At 45.3% G+C, this 20,983-nt stretch overlaps 1 protein-coding gene across 1 annotated transcript in view; it reads left to right on the top strand.

The window, feature by feature from the left end:
* Nucleotides 1-20,983, top strand: part of kiaa0825 (KIAA0825 ortholog) — a 150,161-nt gene that overhangs the window by 47,094 nt on the left and 82,084 nt on the right. The window contains exons 11-19 of the mRNA XM_065026490.1: nt 3,150-3,338; nt 4,028-4,147; nt 5,592-5,731; nt 7,846-8,034; nt 10,858-11,085; nt 11,299-11,713; nt 15,811-15,970; nt 17,520-17,678; nt 20,231-20,325. Of these exons, the coding sequence (XP_064882562.1) occupies nt 3,150-3,338; nt 4,028-4,147; nt 5,592-5,731; nt 7,846-8,034; nt 10,858-11,085; nt 11,299-11,713; nt 15,811-15,970; nt 17,520-17,678; nt 20,231-20,325 (1,695 nt within the window). The remainder of the gene's footprint in view (nt 1-3,149; nt 3,339-4,027; nt 4,148-5,591; nt 5,732-7,845; nt 8,035-10,857; nt 11,086-11,298; nt 11,714-15,810; nt 15,971-17,519; nt 17,679-20,230; nt 20,326-20,983) is intronic.

Below are 20,983 nucleotides of genomic sequence, written 5' to 3'. Positions count from 1 at the left end.
TTGTTAGTAGTGTTAGTATTGTTCGTGGTGTTAGTATTGATAGTGTTGTTCGTATTGTTAGTGGTGTTAGCAGTGTTAGTATTGTTGGTGGTGTTAGTATTGGTAGTGCTGTTAGTGTTGTTAGTGCTGTTAGTATCGTTAGTGGTGTTAGTATTGGTAGTGTTGTTAGTGGTGTTAGTATTGTTAATAGTGTTAGTATGGTCCGTGGTGTTAGTAGTGTTAGTATTGGTAGTGTTGTTAGTTTTGGTAGTGTTGTATTGTTAGTGGTGTTAGTATTGGTAGTGTTGTTAGTGGTGTTAGTGGTGTTAGTATCGTTAGTGGTGTTAGTATTGGTAGTGTTGTTAGTGGTGTTAGTATTGTTAATAGTGTTAGTATGGTCCATGGTGTTAGTGGTGTTAGTAGTGTTAGCATTGGTAGTGTTGTTAGTTTTGGTAGTGTTGTATTGTTAGTGGTGTTAGTATTGGTAGTATTGTTAGTGGTGTTAGTGGTGTTAGTATCGTTAGTGGTGTTAGTATTGGTAGTGGTGTTAGTATTGTTAGTGGTGTTAGTATTGTTAGTGGTGTTAGTATTGGAAGTGTTGTTAGTATTGCTAGTAGTGTTAGTATGGTCTGTGGTGTTAGTAGTGTTAGCATTAGTAGTGTTGTTAGTATTGGTAGGGTTGTCAGTGTTAGTAGTGCTAGTATTGTTAGTGCGAGTAGTGTTGTTAGTAGTGTTAGCATTGTTAGTAGTGTTAGTGTTGAGTGTTGTTAGTATAGTTAGTAGTGTTAGTATTGTTGGTGTTGTTAGTGTTATTGGTGTTGATAGTAGTGTTTGGAGTGTTACTGTTGTTTGTAGTGTTAGTGTTGTTAGTATTGATAGTGTTGTTAGCATTGTTAGTGGTGTTAGTATTGTCAGTGGTGTTAGTATTGGTCGTGTTGTTAGTGGTGTTAGTATTGTTAGCAGTGTTAGTATGGTTCGTGATGTTAGTGGTGTTAGCCGTGTTAGCATTGGCAGTGTTGTATTGTTAGTGGTGTTAGTATTGGTAGTGTTGTTAGTATTGTAGGTGGTGTTAGTGGTGTTAGTATTGTTAGTAGTGTTGTTAGTCGTGTTAGTATTGTTAGTAGTGTTAGTATAGTTTGTGGTGTTAGTAGTGTTAGCATTGGTAGTGTTGTTAGTATTGGTAGGGTTGTCAGTGTTGTTAGTATTGTTAGTAGTGCTAGTATTGTTAGTGCCGGTAGTAATGTTAGCGTGGCTAGTGTTGTTAGTGTTGTTTGTAGTGTTAGTGTTGTTAGTTCTGATAGTGTTGTTAGTATAGTTAGTAGTGTTAGTATTGCTAGTGTTGTTTGTAGTGTTAGTGTTTTTATTATTGTTAGGATTGTTAGTAGTGTTAGTATTGTTAGTATTGTTAGTAGTGTCCGTGTTGTTAGTAGTGTTAGTGTTGATAGCGTTGTTAATAGTGTTAGTATTGGTAGTGTTGCTTATAGTGTTAGTGTTGATAGTGGTGTTAGTATTGTTAGTGTTGTTTGTGGTGGTAGTGTTCTTATTATTGTTAATATTGTTAGTATTGTTAGTGTTATTGGTGCTGATAGTAGTGTTAGTAATGTTAGTGTTGTTAGTATTGATAGTGTTGTTATTATTGTTATTAGTGTTAGTTTTGTTTGTGTTGTTTGTAGTGTTAGTGTTGCTAGTATTGTTAGTAGTGTTAGTGGTGTTAGTGTTAGCAGTGTTAGTATTGTTAGTGTTGTCCGTGGTGTTAGTGTTGATAGTGGGGTTAGTATTGTTAGTGTTGTTTGTAGTGTTAGTGTTGCTATTATTGTTTGTAGTGTTAGTAGTGTTAGTATTGTTGGTGTTGTTTGTAGTGTTAGTATTGTTAATAGCGTTAGTAGTGTTAGTGGTGTTAGTAGTGTTAGTTTTGCTAGTGTTGTTTGTAGTGTTAGTGTTGTTAGTGGTGTTAGTTTTGTTAGTATTGTTATTTTTGTCAGTGTTGTTAGTAGTAGTGATATTGTTAGTGTTGGTTGTAGTGTTAGTGTTGTTAGTTGTGTTAGTGTTGTTTGTAGTGTTAGTGTTGTTATTATTGTTAGTAGTGCTAGTATTGTTGGTCGTGTTAGTATTGTTAGTATTGTTCGTGGTGTTAGTAGTGTTAGTTTTGTTAGTAGTGTTAGTGTTGTTGTTAGTGTTGATAGTGGTGTTAGTAGTGTTAGTATTGTTAGTGTTGTTTGTAGTTTGTGTTGTTAGTAGTGTTAGTGCTGTTAGTATTGATAGTGTTGTTTGTGTTGTTAGTATTGTTTGTGCTGTTGGTGTTGTTAGTATTGTTGGTGGTTTTTGTGTTGTTAGTATTGTTGGTTTATTTTGTGTTGTTGGTGTTGATCATGTTGTTAGTATTGTTAGTGTTGTTAGTGTTGTTGTTTGTACTGTTGGTGTTACTGGTGTTGATCGTGTTGTTAGTGTTGTTGATCGTGTTGTTAGCATTGTTGGTGTTAGTGTTGTTATTTGTGGTGTTGGTGTTGTTGTTAGTGTTGTTGTGTTAGGGTTAGGCTCAGTTCCATAGTGTTCCTCTTGGGCTTGACGTGGGGGACTGAACGCTGCATTAACACATACTAAACACACCCTGAACACATGCTGAGGCCTTCAGTCCACAACTGCTTCACATCACCGCTGACGGATGACAATGTGCAGGTCGTCCATTAATTAGTGTTGGGAGAGAGGGCTTGTGTGTGTGTGTGTGTGTGTGTGTGTGTGTGTGTGTGTGTGTGTGTGTGTGCGCTTGCACTGTGTTACATACAGGCCTCCCAAAGAGAGGGAGGAAGTGTAGGGTTCCTCTGTCTATCTCTGCTCCAACTCACAACCCTCACATGATTACACTAAGACACACTTAGGAATGCTGTCCATCTAACTTAGAATGGTGATGACAGATTTGGCTCCCGTGAAGAAATAGTCCAATAAAAGCCCTACAACCAATTGAGGAAACAGATTTACTGCTTTCTGGACATGAAAGAAGCTATTTATTTACATAGTAGAGCGAAGGCCTCAGGCCCGTAACTGTCCTGTCATAAACTCAGCAGGAGGTTTCATCTGGCTCGCCAACCATGTTGTCATGTTATGATGTCATGCCTGATGAGAGTTCGGGATGCTCTGTGTAGTGTCTAACCCCTTCTCCCCCCCCCCCCCAGGTGTGACATCACGGTGGTGCTGCTGTGTGTGGAGCAGCTCATGTGGAGTGTGTGTGAGCGACCCGAGGCGCTGGCTCAGTCAGAGCCATCAGTGGCGGGCTGCGTCTGGGTCGCCTCAATCCACAGCCTGTGTGACCAGCTCCTGACCACGCTGGTCATCGTGACAGCACCCCTGCCTCAGCTCTACTGGTACAGACACAGCCTCTGTCATCTGATCTCTCACACTGGCCGCACTAACCAATCAGCTGTAGCGCATGCTGTCTACCTTTTACCAACCCCAAACCTCTGGGAACTGTCGTCTTTTAAACCGCCGCTTAGTCCCAGGGGTTCACTCTGACATCATAAACCTATATTCATGTACATTACTGCAGCATGGTAAGATTAACCTGGCTTTGTTGTAACAGACCACTCTTTATGCAGGGTGTCAATCCGCGACACCATCACTTCAACCACCATCTGCTGTACACTGAGTGTACAAAACATTAGGAACACCTGCTCCTTCCATGACATAGACTGACCAGGTGAATTCAGGTGAAAGCTATGATCCCTTATTGATGTCGCCTGTTAAATCGGTGTAGACGAAGGGGCCCGGTTTGTGTCAGGAACTGCAACGCTGCTGGGTTTTTCACGCAGAAGAGTTTCCCCCGTGTATCAAGAATGGTCCACCACCCAAAGGACATCCAGCCAACTTGACACACCTGTGGGAAGCATTGGAGTCAACATGGGCCAGCAACCTTGTGGAACGCTTGCGACACCTTGGAGAGTCCATGCCCCGACGAATTGAGTCTGTTCTGAGGTCCATACACTGTCACGGCATAGGCAAAGGACACATTGGGCTGATATGCTGTATTCTGATGGCTATGTGTCATGTCCCTCAGGACTTTCCAGTACAGACCTGGAGAGGGCTCCGCGCCAGCTCTGGCCCATTCCCCAGGCAGCCCTGGCATACACTGGCTCAGTGCCATCCACCCTGGCCTGTTCACCCAGCAGGCAGCACGGTACGTAACATACGCACACTCGCACAAACTCTTACACGCAGAGAGTATACCCACCACGGCCCAAGGACCATATGTCAAGCACCATATGTGTGCTGAGTTAGGGCGTCGTCTTTGTGAGGGCCCCAGTCATACCCAGGGACTGTAATACAACACAGATGCAGTTAAAGAAGTCGAGGTGGGAAGCAATAGTGTTACTACACACACTGTGTTTATGTTAATGGCTGCTGAGGGGGTTTTCACTGAGGGTGTGAACAGAGACGACTGTTTCGGAGTGGGACGAGGGGTGTGCGTGCATGCGCTCGTGTTTGGAGGTTTGGGGAGGAATGACTTCTCTCACCTGAGAAGGTGCACTCAGTCACTCTCCGCACTCGCCCCATACTGCCCCCTCCCCTCACCACCCTTACTCTTGGGTGATGTCATCGCAGGCTTAGAGAGCACAAATCACCCCCCATCCAACCCCTGCCATACTCCCTGAGAGTTGAAATGAGTTTATGTTTATGACCTTCTTTATTTTCCTCATGTTCAGCGATGGCAGGGTGCCTTGCTGTGCTGTGGTTCCCTGGCCAAATCCACAGGTCCTTCCATGGCTGGGCCCTGTAGCCAGACCTTCCCTCAGCTCAGCTTCTCACATAAACCGACTGTGATGATTATTAAATAAAACAACAATAAAAACACAAAGCACGTCGATAAATCAAGCAGTATTATGGCCAATCAAAAGTGTGGAGCTCTCTTGTTTTGACACTGGAAGCCGACCCTGTGCTGTAGCTGGTCAGATTTATCACAGCAGTTAAGGGAGGATCTCTCCTGGATTTGCAGCCCCAGTGACATCATAAACTGTGCCGTCAGGTTAAGGTATAGTGTTCCTCACTCAAGCAGCAGGGTGCACCACGCTCTTGCTTTTTGGCTGGAACGAAGTGGCTAACTTTCCCTCCCCCGTCCTCCGCCTAGTTTTCCTTGCCCTTTATCAGGTTTTTATAGAGACGTATACAACACACGCCCGTGCACACTCACACGCACACTCACACATTCACACACATGCACACTCGCACGCAAACTCCAAGGACATGCCTCATTACACCCAGCTGGCTGCAGCCTCATGGTTCCACAAAATACATAGAGGGTTATGCTGTATATTTATGTATTTGGCTTCTCCCCAAATGTTCATTTGCTTGGAGCTGGCCAAGATTAAATGTAATTCCTTCCTGGTGCACACTCGAAGTAAGCGAGCATGAAGGCATTTGCGCACTAATCTGGTAAGGGAGGAACTGACATTCAAGGAAGTTGCTATATCATAACAGTATATTTGCGGTTCACGGATGTGCGTCCTCCTTTGTCTGAATGGACTCTGCTTTCTATCATTCTAGTTACCCGACGCTGCAGAGCCGTCACTGTTGTTGTGTGTTGTTTCTCCTGTCCGTCTGTCCCGTGACCGTCTCGGTTGAAGGGAGGGCCTGGCGGGCGAAGCGACCTCCGAGTGCCAGCTGAGGCTGCTGACCTCTGACCCAAGATGCAGTCCCAGGTTGCTGCTGACCGCCATCCTGCACAGAGACTGTCACCTGCTGCGAGTCCTCCTGGAATACTCCCGTAAGACACTCTGATGGAAATACTCTAACAACCTGCTCATTGCACCACACACACCTGGGAAAGGGGATTGAAAAATGAAAAATGAGTCCGATATCCAACTGAGTTTTCTGAGATATCATGTTGTTGCTTTGTTGGTTGCACAAACTCTTCATTCTCCCAAATATGATATATATTTTTTAATTAATGTGTTAGATCTTTATTAGGCAAAGTGAAACCAAAGTCAAGCCGTCAACCTCCCAGAGGCCCATGGGTAGGATAGGATCCACTTTGGTTATGAAACCTTTGAAATGTAATCTGTGCCCAGGGCCCCAATGAAACTAATCACATCTATGGACAGGCTAGGCTGTGCAGTGCCTGAACATCTTTGGATGGAGCCCATTTGTTTTATGGAGTTGTCATCATCCTCCTCATCATCATCAGGGCCTTCATCATCCCGACTAAATCAATAGAGAGACGTAATAAACACCCAACAGGGCTAACCTGAGCTCACACACTGACCTTTAAACATCTCCTTCTCCTCTCTCCACATTGGGAAAGTGTAACCTTTAAAGACTGTTGTGCACTTGCACATTAATTCACATTAAAGCGACCTCATTAATAACAACGCCGGCCTTCTAAGACGACGGCAGCTAGCTAGCGTTTCTCCCCTCCCCACCGTCGCCCGGGCCTGCACTGCACCGTCGTAAATCAACATCGCCACCAAACCGAACTCTACCTCTGAGACCAGCTAATTAAGAGGAACCAGACAAACCCGGCCATTCTCCTCGTCCCAACTCTCAGCAGCCACTGCTGCCTTAACTGCTCTCTGATGGGTGGGTCTGTCCTCTCGCGCAGCAGCGCCAGCAGGCTGGGCACGGATTTCTGCAACGCTAGGTCCTCTCTGTAAATGAGCAGCTTTATACACAGGACTGTTTTATTATCATCACACACTGTGTCTGCTTCCAATTACAGACGAGAGAGAGAGAGAGAGAGAGAGAGAGAGAGAGAGACTCCTCAGAGATGGGACAGTAGTCTATCTATCATAACTCATCTCCGGTTCCATAATGGGATAATTATTAAAAGGTGTCTAGTTAACCCGCCATGCTCTTCAGCACCCCAAGTGGAAATGAATATAAGTCCCCCCTTTCCCCTCGACAGTGGGCATGGCGCTATCACCACGCGCCCTCTCCTTAAGGACCAATTACCAGGCCGACAGACTACAAGGCCGCAGCATTATCCACATAACGCAGTGTAATAGAGTGATTGTAGGTCAAAGGATGTTTGACCACTTTTTTTTGTGCCACGTCGGGAGAAAAAAAAAACAGAGAGGAAATCAATTCCCATCAGTGGTTGAGCGGCGATGGGCTTCCTGGCTTCTTATTAAGCCGGGTGATATTAGGGCCCCTGCGTCCCTTAATGCGGCAGGTAATTTAGGCCTGTCATTTTAAAACAGTCCAACATTTGTCAAGGGGGAACGCAAACAGCTCCCTGCCTTCCATCAAAGGGCCCGCTCATTGAGTGTTGCGTTGCATTCGGCATCCTATTCAAATACCTGTCATCTCCCACAAAACAGACTGACGGACGGCCTCTGGACCTGTGCCACTGGAGGAACACAGATGATCCCCCTCCCCCTCGGGCCCCTACCCCCACCTCCCAACCCCCAACCCTCACCACACCATGACTGCAGCGACCCCCACAAGGACATCCTGGCAGAACGTGTTCCTACTTATTTCCTGCCTTTCGTCTACTAGATATTCATCCACAAGAGGCTTGGGGATTCAGTTGTTTTTGTATAGTTTCACGAAAGATGTGTGGGTGTGTATTTTCTATGCCAATAGTTGTCCCAGTTTGGACAGCCTTGACAGCCTTGAGATATTTTCTCGCTTGGCGCGTTTGATATTGCTTTATTTCCACCTCTCCTCAGCCCCCACCTCGAAGGTGCAGCTGGGGAATGTTCTGTATCATGACGTCTAAGGTTGAAATGGAAGGTTAGCAGTGCACGGTCATATATTGCAGCTGAAGAGACCCCATTCAAAACTGACTCGCACTCCCGAACGTGTTTGAATGCTTGGGTTTCACTATAGTCCTTGGCATTTTATGTGTGTCTGTCACTTCAACTTTTCCTATCTTTTCAGATTTCTGCATGGAGGAGGAGGCAGATGCTGATGCTGTGTCTCCTGTGAAGAGCGATGCTGGAGATGAGTTTATGGAGGCTGTGTACAACGTGCTCAGCTCTCTGAACAATGTCCCTAAAGCCCTGACTCTGGCCCTGGAGACTTACTTTGACAGAGGACACTTATGGGACTATCTATACAGCCCGGCAGGTATTTAAACCTCATTGTTGCTATACAGAACCTATATTTTACACTGGAGTGCGCTGTACTGTAGGCACTCGAGAGCACACAATGCAGGATGCAGACTGCGTTTCCAAAGAAAAGCACTGAAGAAACCTACAGTTGACGTCGGAGGTTTACGTACACTTAGGTTGGAGTCATTAACACTCGTTTTTCAACCACTCCACACATTTCTTGTAAACAAACTATCGTTTCGGCAAGTCGGTTAGGACATCTACTTTGTGCACAACACAAGACATTTTTCCAACAATTGTTTACAGACAGATTATTTCACTTATAATTCACTGTGTTACAATTCCAGTGGGTCAGAAGTTTACATACACTAAGTTGACTGTGCCTTTAAACAGCTTGGAAAGTTCCAGAAAATGATGTCATGGCTTTGGAAGCTTCTGATAGGCTAATTGACGTCAATTGGGGGTGTACCTGTGGATGTATTTCAAGGCCTACCTTCAAACTCAGTGCCTCTTTGCTTGACATCGTTGGAAAATCAAAATAAATCAGCAAAAATTGTAGAGCTCCAAAAGTCTGGTTCATCCTTGGGAGCCATTTCCAAACGCCTGAAGGTACCATGTTCATCTGTACAAACAATAGTACACATGTATAAACACTATTCAAACCTGACTCAGTTACACCAGCTCTGTCAGGAGGAATGAGCCAAAATTCACCCAATTATTGTGGGAAGCTTGTGGAAGGCTACCCGAAACGTTTGACCCAAGTTAAACAATTTAAAGGAAATGCTATCAAATACTAATTGAGTGTATGTAAACTTCTGACCCACTGGGAATGTGATTAAATAAATAAAAGCTGAAATAAATCATTCTTTCTACTATTATTCTGACATTTCACATTCTTAAAATAAAGTGGTGATCCTAACTAACTTAAAACAGGGAATTTTTGCAACGATTAAATGTCAGGAATTGTGAAAAACTGAGTTTAAATGTATTTGGCTAAGGTGTATGTAAACGTTTGACTTCAACGGTATGTCCTAACTTTGTCATGGTCCCTAATGTTCAGATCTGGATCCAAATATATCACATTTTGGGAAATAGCCAATTTGAGCTGCAATTGATTTAGTTTGACTGGTACAATGGAACCAATTAAACACACCTAAAATAAAGTATATGAAAAGTCTATTTGACCCACATCAGGTTCAAATCAACATATAGTTTAACGCTATTAGTAGTTATGTGGCCGTGTGTGAGTGCGTGTGTGCATGCGTGCTAGCGTGTGTGCATGCCCATAGGTAAACACTGTCGTCACCATTCTATACACCACGTCCGAAGTGGGCTTTTATCGGAATGGATTCGAGGCTCAGTACAAATAATCCTAAACTGCAGCGCAAACCCTCCCTTAACTGGCTCTCTGGTGACTGTTTACGTGTTGTCATTTCCATGACAAAACATAGAAGAAGTCCCGCTCAAACATCAGCTCATCCTGTCGAGCTGATCGTACTACTAATCGTTCAGTGCTCAATAACACAGACTGCAATTATTCCCTGACACTTCCTTTTGATTTTGGGTTTAATCAGGGCTCCTGTGGAGTCCCAGCTCCTTTTGCTGTAGTTTTTTTTCTCCATCACATGCGAGAGGTAATTATTGTAGCATAAATTAGGGTGATTGGGTAGGAGGTTGGAAGGGGAGAAGGAGAGAAGACAGTGGTGGATTCACTCCTGTCGTCTCAATGTCACCCGGTGCTCTCTCTCTCTCTCTCTCTCTCTCTCTCTCTCTCTCTCTCTCTCTCTCTCTCTCTCTCTCTCTCTCTCTCTCTCTTCTCTCTCTCTCTCTCTCTCTCTCTCTCTCTCTCTCTTCTCTCTCTCTCTTCTCTCTCTCTCTTCTCTCTCTCTTTCTGTGTGTCTCCTGCTATCGTTGGCTTAATTGCTGCTCTGGGATGCACCTCCCAACTGAGATGGTGTGTAATTGAATTTTGGGGCACAGGAGTTCCCCGAACCAAACTATTGATCTCTCTGGGAACTTCTCTACTGTTCTGTGTTCTTTACAGTCTGTGATGTCCAATGACTTAACCATCAGCTGGCGCTGGCTGAAGTCTTATGTGTTGAAGTAGTCAGTGATTATATAAGTGCTGAGTTGTGAACAGGTTTTGAATATGGGGTGACTTTTGACAAATGGGTTGAGGTTTTGGAGACAGAGGTCTTGCTTTACCATGTAGCAGGCCTATATCACGTCAGGTTTTTTTTTCTGTTTTGAAGGGATGGAGAGTTATAGATGGTAGGATTCCCCTGGGACTTCAATGCATTCCAGTTCTGCCACTGTACTAAATCTCTCTGGTGTAGCTCTTTGTTTTACTGCTAATGCCATGGAAACGATATGAGTGCCGTACAGCTGCACACTGTTGCTGATCTGGTACTAATATGTACAGGGTATTGAAGGCCAAAACGTTGAAAGGCCTGACTTCGGCAAAGCTGGTATACACCTAATGCCCACCTGGCTTTGATACAGAATACCTCTCTTCCCCTGGTAGTGGGTTTCAAAATCTTCTCCGCACCAAAAGATTTACTGTTCCAACGTTCCGCTTTTTAAATCTGTTGTTCTGTTTTCAGTTTTTCACCCTCAAATAATCTTTCTCTCCTTGGCACTGAAATTGTGATTTATAATCGGTGGTTGACAGAGTTTTCTCACCTGATTCCCCCAGGTTTCGATAAGTTGCTGGTTTAAATACAACTATTGATAAGCATTAGCCAATTTAGAAGAAGAGCCCTCTGGAACACTCAGAACGACTACTCTTCCTCTGTCATGAAAGTGATTGCTGATCCTGTCCTGTCCTGGCCTGTCCTAGATTCAGTGCGGCCTGTCCCTGTGGTGATCAGCTTTATCCGGGCAGTGGTCAACCAGCCTGTCCACTGCCTTCTGGGCCATCTGGTCACCATGGTCCTGGCTTGGCAGGCCTCTGAGGATCCCTGTTCCTCCCTGCTCAGACGGGACGTCCCAGACAACATCCTCACTAAAGTCCCCAAGGAGTGGAGCTATACCCTTCAGACACCCAAGGGGAGGGAATCAGCTAAGAGTACGTACTGGCGCCACTGTCTCACTCTGAGCTGGATTATTGTGTGGACTAAATTGTGTGGATCAAAAAATGTATATTTGCATTGCATCTCTTCTTGTAGTACACCGGAACTCAATTGATTATCCATTGGCTAAATTAAAATATTTATTTCATGCTCAGTATTGTCTGAAACACTTTGTTTCCTTACCCCTGGTTTGTCTCCTGTCTGTTCAGGTGTGGTGAATCTGGCCCTCCAGGCCCTCTCCTTTATCTACACCAACCTGCCCTCGGCCGTGGCTTCCCTCCCCCTGCCAGTACGCTTCCTCTTCCACACCGCAGAGAAACACCTTTCCCAGCATGCTCGGCAGCTGCGCTCCACAGGCCTGCTCCTCTGGGCCCTCCTTAGCTGTCTCTGCCAGTGCCTGGAGGACCCCAACTCACTGGAGCTGCTGTGCGGCTTGCCTTTGGACCGGGTGGCCAAGGAGAGACTGGCCCTGCTGTCAGAGTGCCTCCAGGGGACCATGGGCCAGGGCCAGCAGAAGGGTGTGCCCAAGCCCACTGTGCACAAGGTACTTCAGGCTCTGGAGGAGAGGAGGCCCAAGTGGTGCTCCATGCAGCTGCAGAAAGCCCGCAAGCTCTGCTCCGAGAGGTGAGAGGACAACCAAACTTAATCCTAACCTAACTGTAATCCTAACCAAACCTAATTTATCCTGCAGAAGGCCCGCAAGCTCTGCTCCGAGAGGTGAGAGGTCAACCGAACTTAATCCTAACCTAACTGTAATCCTAACCAAACCTAATTTATCCTGCAGAAGGCCCGCAAGCTCTGCCCCGAGAGGTGAGAGGTCAACTCTGGACACCTACAGTGTGTACAAACACTGAGCTGCGGTCAATCCATTTCTCTCTTTATAGTCTTCAGGATGTGTCGAACATAACAACTGTCCATTCAGGACTTATTACAACCAAAGAGATGCTCATTAGTCACGCTAGCTTTGATATTGAAACTGCGATATGTCTTCCAACACATCATTCTGTTGAGTGATCCATCTGCCATTTTGTGGGAGGAGATTGGTTGAGGCAGATGATAGGAAAGCATGGCCCTGAGAGAGAACCACATGACCTGCAACTGAAGTCAACCCTGCCATAAATTCCTGTTGACCTGCAAGGGAAGTGTTTGGTCCCACGCTATGTTTTGTGTTTACTTATAATTACGATCAGATGACTACTGCTCAAGGTGGCTTGGAAAACACCTTTTCATCAGTCTCAATGTAACACTGTAGAAGGACAAGGGCCTCTATTCAGGTACACACACAGATAGGGACCTAAGAGGGCCCTTTTTGCCCTCCTATGAGAAAAGTGCCCTTTCAGATTGGTGGCATTTCTTAAAGGGGCGTTCTGCAATTCAAAGGACAGCAAAACCGACACCCCACCACTGTTTTGGCAAACAGATGAGGGATGGGTTGGAGATATGTTGCCACTCTCAAATTCTCAGACAGAGCTATGGATGCCAGGGCTGACCATCCATGGGATCAAAATGACAGTTTTAACCGACGAAATGACGTTGCCACGAGCAGCACCGCATATATTGTGCTGCTGCCATGTTGTGTTGCTTCCGTGTTGTGTTGCTTCCGTGTTGTTGTCATGTTGTGTTGCTACCACGCCCTGTTGTCGTGTGTTGCTGCCATGCTATGTTGTTGTCTTAGGTCTCTCTTTATGCTGTGTTGTGTTGTCTCTCTTGTCTTGATGTGTGTTCTGTCCTATATTTATATATATTTTTTAATCCCAGCCCCTGTCCCCACAGGAGGCCTTTTGGTAGGCCGTCATTGTAAATAAGAATTTGTTCTTAACCCTCCTGTTGTGTTCGTTTCATGGTAATTAATTCTGTGTTCCCGGGGCAAAATGACCACCCCATTATAGCTGATTATAAATCCATAATAATACATATATTATCACCTAATGTTGTGTTAGATCTTTTTATCAACTTCAGTTCTTGTGAACATAACACGTTTTGAACTTCTATTTGTTATTTATGGCCTGTAGGCCTCATTGACCTGAGCTCATACAACTCGTTTTTGAGTTAGAAAAAAGCCTAATGTATGGATTGTTTTGACTATAACAAACATATTGTACTATTTATCACAGACTACTTTGTGTCTAAGTTTAACAAGGACTCTCCTCACCAGAGTCATGATCAAAGATATGATCAAGAGCCTCACATACAGTATATCGTTTGGTCATTGTGCTGCCACAGAATGAATTGTGAGCAAGGCCTCAAAAAAGCTTTACATACCAGAGCTGCGAGAACAGTTCTATATATTATTGAAACAATGTCGCAATTGTTTGTGAGAATGCCAACAGGTGTGGAATCTGTGGGGGAAAGATTCTATTGGGGAAAGGTTCCCGTGGGGAAAGGTTCCCGTGGGGGTTGCCATGGAAGCCAAGAAGGGGAGTGAGGTGTGTGTGCTCAAACACACATGCATGTGGGGGTCTGGGAGAGGAAGTGTGTCCATGTGATGAATGGGCATGAGCCTGAACTCAATTTTATACACTAATTGTAGTCTCAACCATTCATTTCTAATGACCGGTCATTTTTGGCCCGGGAACACACCAGAGGTGTTGAAAATCATCAAAGTGTATTTTGTGTGTTCAGATGCCCTGTGTGGACAAAGTCTTGGAACCGTAAGACAATCAGATTTAAATTAACTACATTTTTTCAGAGAGAAACCTGGTAAATCGGTCCAATTCGACCGGAACACAGCAGGATGGTTAACTGATTTGCCTAGTTAAATAAAGGTTAAATAAAATACAAAAGTGTTTCAGTCTAATTCATGGTGTATTCAGCCAAATTGCATTCGTGTATTTGTGACAGAATGATTTAATGATCAGTATGCTATTCAGAAATGTTCTTTAATTCCGTGTGTGTACCCTGATGGATTGCGTCATCGGTTGCAGCCGTTATTCATGGGAACCTGTATGAACAAGATCAATGTATTCTGAGACACGATATTTATCGTAAATGATGGACATCCTACAGTCTGAATGGAAAACAAAATAAGGCAATGGGAAATTGGGTTTGAGTTTGGCTCATACTGTCTGCCCTTTGAACCCGAGCTTGGTGACTTATTCCCAGAACCTGCACCTCTGACCGCTCAAGACCAACGAGAAGAGCAGAAAAGTCTGGACACATTTATCCTCGTTAAAAATGATTTAGCCGTCCGGGTAACGGAACCACACAAACACAGCGGCTCGCAGAAAGAAAGAGAGAGAGAGAGAGAGAGAAAGACGGAGAACAGATTAGCTCAAGTGTTCCAGGAAATGGCCGGCTCCTAGTGACAGGAACAAGGGGTGGTGGAAGTCGGAAAAAAACGGAGAAGAGGGGGTAAATGGGAGGGGGAAAAAGCGAAAGAGTGATTATGTATCACCTGTCGGAGCCATTCTCTGAGATCATTACTATTCATTAAAATAACCTTCACTGGGAAGTGATGCCTGGGTTGTAAACAACCAGTGTACAGTGGCATCAGCGGGAGGGAATGGGGGCTCGCCAGTCTAAAAACAACCCCCCACCGCCCCAACCTATCCTCTCACACACTCTACCCCCCCTCCAACTTGTCTTTGTAAAGTCATTTGTAGAGGAGAAGATTATTGTTCTCCATCATGGTGACCCTGACTGGACTGACGGGATGAATACACAGATGAAGATGAATGCAGTTATTCCTTGACGGAGGTCTGCCTCTTTCAGGGCACATTGGCCCTAATGACATGATTGATAGGCTGTCCCAAATCCAGAGAGGCCCTCATTAATCACCCCGCTGACTGAATCCAATCATCTGCTTCACCTGCACAGTGATGGACAGGAAAGGATACAGCGCAGGTGCTGACACGGACCCGCTACCGGGAGAAGGAAGGGCCTCGCCCACCTCTCTCAATGTCACATCCGCCAAAAGCTGCCTGACAGGCGACAATGTTTCTGCCACCTTATAATTACAAAAAGAAGAGCGGGAGAGAATGTGAAAGGGGGAAAAAAAACAATGACAGGAAGTCCGTCCGGACGGAGGAGAGCGTTTGACGGACGGCGAGCGTCGTGGCAATGGCGAGGAACATAGGAAGGGCAGGGAAATGACTCGGGCCGCTGCTAGGGTAAGGCGTGTGTGTGTGTGTGTGTGTGTGTGTGTGTGTGTGTGTGTGTGTGTGTGTGTGTGTGTGTGTGTGGATGTGTTGCGCACACATGCACACAAGCACACGCGCTCACACACACAGTGAAATCATTTATACTATATCACAGCTCTATCAATTCCAGGCCTTTCTGTTTTGAAACACCTCCGTCTGGAGACTCTGATAGAACAGAACACACTGTATCTATACTTTACACTTTCCATACACACCTCAATGCTGCAGAAGGAGATCCACACAAATGGTTTTAGAAAAAAGGCCTGTAATTGAAACGTTCAATGAAAAGTGGGAACAATAGTGCTGCAAGGAAATAAAAGGCCAAACCTTGAACCCTCCTACATGTTTTTAAAGTGTAAAGGTTTCATATACATTCAAGTGCGGTCACAACAGAATAAAGTGTGGCCATGTATTTGGAGCTCTTTGGCTAAATCCCTCAAAGAAATGGAATGTTCAGGGAGCAGATATTCATGGTAACTGTGGCTTTTTGTTTTCCCCTGCCTCCTTCTTTCTCTCTTTGTATCTCACCTCTCACTCTTTCACCCCCCTCTCTCTTTATCTCTGTCTCTCTCCCTCTCTCAGTGCGTTTGAGTGGGGCGAGAGTGGTGTTCCACAGGAGGGGGGCGGCGGTGTGGCTGAGGCGACTGAGCAGAAAATAGGGCTGATACTCCTGGAAATTTGCCACAAACCAGGTGGCTCCGAGTACCTGAGGCAAATCTATCATATCATCCAAGTCAATGAGGTAAGGAAGGACTCCCTCTCCCCCGCAATTTGGTGGCCGCTGGCCTGGGGCCGGCGTCTGCTCTGGGGGGGAAGGGGTAGGGGGAGCGGGTGAAAGTGTGGGGGGGGGGGGGTACCGCTGGATCCGCCTGCTGCCTGGCTGAGACCAGGAAGACCCAACTCTGACACCATCACACGTTAGTATCCACTGACCTCCCTGCAACTTACTGTATGTGTAGTACAGGTGAGTGATGGGGATGGAGAGAGGGAGGAAGGAAAGGGGTGAGGGGGTGGGAGGAGGACAGAAGTCTAAAGATCCTCAAATATCTTCTTGGTTATTGTCCTTTTTCTTATGGTGGCTGTACGCAAATATAATGTCATTTGTCAATATTGTAACTCATAGCACCAAGTCCACTTATACCACAATTAAAATCTCTTCAACTCATCCTTCTTCCACGACTCTCAGCCTCAGTGAGTGGTAGAGGGATGTTGTTTTGTAGCCAGGAGATGGTGAGGCCCAAACATGTTCCAAAGTACCCCCTACTAGTAGCCTCCTCTACCCAGACAAGGTCAAGGCAAGGATGGCCAGGTCAGGCTGGACGGCTGGGCTGGGCTGGGCTGGGGTTGGGGGGGGGGGTGACAGGCTGACTGATGTGTGTGCAGTGGATCCACACTGGTGTGCCTCTGTTCACACCCCACTCCCCCCCCCCCCCACCACCACCACCGCAGCAAGCCTGTTCCTCCACCTGCACTTCTGCTAAACCATACCAAAGGTTACACTGTAGAAATGAGGGTAGAAAGTCAGCTCCTACGATGAAATAGTTATCTCTGTGTCTGGATGTCTATACATATCCTGATCCTCTGCCATTGTCCTGTATCTCTGTTTCTATTTCTAATGAGGTCTGATTCATTTCTACTTTTGTTGGGCCAATCAATCAGGGAATACACACAGAGAGAGAGAGAGAGAGAGAGAGAGAGAGAGAGAGAGAGAGAGAGAGAGAGAGAGAGAGAGAGAGAGAGAGAGAGAGAGAGAGAGAGAGAGAGAGAGAGAGAGAGAGAGAGAGAGAGAGAGAGAGAGAGAGAGAGAAAGAGAGAGAGACAGAGAGAGAGGGCGAGAGAGACAGAGAGAGAGAGGGGGCGAGAGAGAGACAGAGAAAGAGAGAGAGAGACAGAGAGAGAGAGACAGAGAGAGAGACAGAGAGAGAGACAGACAGAGACAGAGAGAGAGAGACAGAGAGACAGACAGACAGACATTCCAATGTCCATTACTGGATCTCTGAAACTGATTAGTTTCTACTTCTGTTGGGCCAATCAAACAGGGAATAGGTGGAAGGAGAGCATCCCAGTGTCCATTATGTCTGGGTCTGTACTTTTTTAAATCAGAGATGTACTAATTAAAATGGCAAAGATATAATAGGAATTGTGCTAAATGACCTTCCAGATAATTGTCTTTGAGGACAGCTGTACTTGCCCCTGTGTTCTTGAAAAAGTGTGAAATGCAAACTCTCTGACCTCTCTCTCTCTCTCTCTCTCTCCCTCCCTCCTTCCTTCTGTTCTGTGTGTTTCTCCAGCCACTGTTGAGGTCCAAGCTGTGTGTGTCCAGTGACCACCCAATTGACTCTCCTCAGACAGTGACCTTTAACCTGGGAACAGACAGCCCTGGTCACCCCTCACCCCGGTTCAACCCCCTCCACCAGTTTGACCACATCGGCAGCAACAAGTTAGACCAGGTGGGTCCTCTGTCCATTCTTCTTATTTTTTTGATACCATTGTTTCAATTGAAAGCTATAGTTAAGCAATAAGGCACGGGGGTGTGGTATAGGTCCAATATACCACGGCTAAGGGCTGTTTTTAATCACAACGCAACACGGAGGCCCTGGATAAAGCCCTTAGCTGTGGTATATTGGCCATATACCACAAACACCTGAGGTGCCTTGTTGGCATTATAAACTGGTTACAAACATAATTAGAACAGTAAAAATAAATGTTTTGTCATACCCGTGGTATACCATGGCTTTCAGCCAATCAGCATTCAGGGCTGGAACCACCCAGTTTATAATTGTCTTTCTCACACAACGCAAGATTTTTGATAAACTCAAATGTCACATCTAAGAACTTGAAAGTATTCTGTAAATCTTGAATTCAGTATTTTTTAAATTGCTATTATAATGTTTTTCTGAATGTGTGTGTGTGCATGTAAAAGTAACTGCCAAAATAATGGAAACACAATGAGGGATACAAACTATATTGAAAGCAGTTGCTTCTACACAGGTGTGGTTCCTCAGTTAAGTCAGAATGACTGCTTATTAGCTTGATGGGGGGTCCAGCGAGACCCAGCGGTTCTATTGTTAAGCAATTAACATCCCATCATGCTTAGGATCATTTACAAAAGTGCTGGGCAGGCCATTATTTTGGCAAACCATGGCTGTGCCCCCATTGGATGGAAATGCCCCTATCCATAGGTCACGAGTGGTCATTGAATGGTCATGAAAACGATGTAAACCATATGCCATGGCCATCTCAGTTACCAGATCTCGACCCAACTGAACAGTGATGGTAGATTCTGGAGCAGTGCCTGAGACAGCGTGTTCCATCAACAAAACCGCAAAATTATGGAATTTTCTGTGGAAGAATGGTGTCACATCCCTCCAGTAGAGTTCCAGACACTTGTAGAATCAATGCCAAGGTGCATTGAAGCTGTTCTGGCTCTTGGTGGCCCATCGCTCTATTAAGACTCTTTATGCTGCTGATCGATTATTTTAGCAGTTACCTGTATGTGTCTTTAAAGTTGGGTCAAGGCCACGAAAGTTGTGTTGGAATGGGGAGTACTGGGCACAGTGACCACCTCAGAAGCTTTTTGGAGATTTCACTATTCTCCATAGGTCTTCTCTCTCTCTCTCTCTCTCTCTCTCTCTCTCTCTCTCTCTTCTCTCTCTTCTCTCTCTCTCTCTCTCTTTTCTCTCTCTCTCTCTCTCTTCTCTCTCTTCTCTCTCTCTCTCTCTCTCTTTTCTCTCTCTCTCTCTCTCTCTCTCTCTCTCTCTCTCTCTCTCTCTCTCTCTCTCTCTCTCTCTCTCTCTCTCTCTCTCTCTCTCTCTCTCTCTCTCTCTCTCTCTCTCTCTCTCTCTCTCTCTCTCTCTCTCTCTCTCTCTCTCTCAGAGCAGAATTTATGTTTGTGAAGGAGTCCAAAGAAACATTACAAGGTGAACGAGAAGAGGCATTTTGACCTTTTATTTTTAAAGCGACTTTTAAAGTACAGCTCTTCAAGGCTTTGAGCAGAAGCCCCATTACCCCAAACGTTCTCCCCTAAGCTTCGCATCAACGTCAAGTTAAAATGTCTGATATTGTAGGAGCTACAGGTAGTTTGGTTCAATGTGAGATAACTTCTCTGTCATGGGACACACCAGCGATATCATACATAACAATCAACAAAGTCCCATATTTTCCAGATACATTTTTCTCTTTGTACATCTTTGGGATGTGTTGATGCTGTTGTGATCCCTTCTAAAAGACCTGCGTTTCTGCTATTGTTCTTGAGAGCAGACACACTATAATCCTCTGGCTTTCTGTTTCTCTCGTTATCAGAGGAGGCTGCATAGCTTTGCATAGAAACACCCTATTAAGAGAATGATTAAAATGCCTTCTCCGCTTTAGGTGCCTGTGTTGTTTGTCAAATCAAATGGAGGGAGGAGAGAAAAAAGCCAGATCCATCAATCACCTCTGAGGGAGAAGAGGGGGGTGGAGGGAAGGGTGCAGTAGTCACGTTCTCCTCCTTTTGTCAATTAAACTCAGCCTGGAGTTAAGAGTGACATTTTGGCAATCAAAGCAATCGGAATTTAATTTGCCTTTCCGACAAAGTGCTGTTCTTCCCTGCTCACAAAGGCGGGGGAGAGAGAAAGAGAAGAGAGAGAGAGAGAGAGAGAGAGAGAAAAAGAGAAAGAGAGAGAGAGGGGGGGGGGGGGGAAGAGAGAAAGAGAGTGAAAGAGGAAGGGGGGGCTGGGCGGTGTGCCATGGAGAAAACAGTTCGAAGAGTAACGACTCCCCTCCCAAAATGTATTTATCTTTTTATAAATGATGGCTACATCCCCCCAAATGGATTTATAAATTAATTGCTGTCTTATTGGAATAAAAACCTTCTTGTGCGGACATGATTGATATGGCGTGTCTTCGTCCTCGTTCAGGACCCCCTCCTCCTTAGTTAGTCCACCCCAGCTGGAGCTGTAATTTACTGATCATATTAACTCAGATTAATAACTAACAATAGTGTCTCCTCATATATCAACAGGCAGCCGTGGGAGACTGGGCCTGGGACTGGGCCACACTGCTGCCAACTTACCAGGGGATGAGTCAGGTGACCTTGAGAGCACTCCTGGTCAACAGGTAATGGCTCCTCCCCCTTTTGAGCTGATGAATAGATACTTTGCGGCACATAAACATACAATACCCAGGCGGTTGAGTTTCCTCTTTTATGAATGTATTTCCTCGGATCTCCCCCTTCACCAAAAAAACGTCAGACCAGACAGCCAAGTCATCAGGGACACTTTTTGTGGATGGCGACTTTGCACTCTTACTTTTTTTCAAAAGACCGGGGCTCCTGTGAGTTTCATGGAAGGAAAGGAGAGACAGAAAACAGTCAAAGAGTATGCATTTCTTAGAAAATCACAAGACAAAAGTATTCACCTACTGTTACAAGCTTTGCGACGAGTGTGAGTGGAATGTAGAGTGGTGTGAGTGAAATGTAGAGTGGTGTGAGTGGAATGTAGAGTGGTGTGAGTGGAATGTAGAGGGGTGTGAGTGGAATGTAGAGTGGTGTGAGTGGAATGTAGAGTGGTGTGAGTGGAATGTAGAGTGGTGTGAGTGGAATGTAGAGTGGTGTGAGTGGAATGTAGAGTGGTGTGAGTGGAATGTAGAGTGGTATGAGTGGAATGTAGAGGGGTGTGAGTGGAATGCAGAGTGATGTGAGTGGAATGTAGAGGGGTGTGAGTGGAATGTAGAGGGGTGTGAGTGGAATGTAGAGTGGTGTGAGTGGAATGTAGAG

Source organism: Oncorhynchus nerka, linkage group LG13 (genome assembly GCF_034236695.1).
Source record: "Oncorhynchus nerka isolate Pitt River linkage group LG13, Oner_Uvic_2.0, whole genome shotgun sequence".
Taxonomy (NCBI): Eukaryota; Metazoa; Chordata; class Actinopteri; order Salmoniformes; family Salmonidae; genus Oncorhynchus; species Oncorhynchus nerka.
This window is presented reverse-complemented; position numbering and strand designations above follow the sequence as displayed.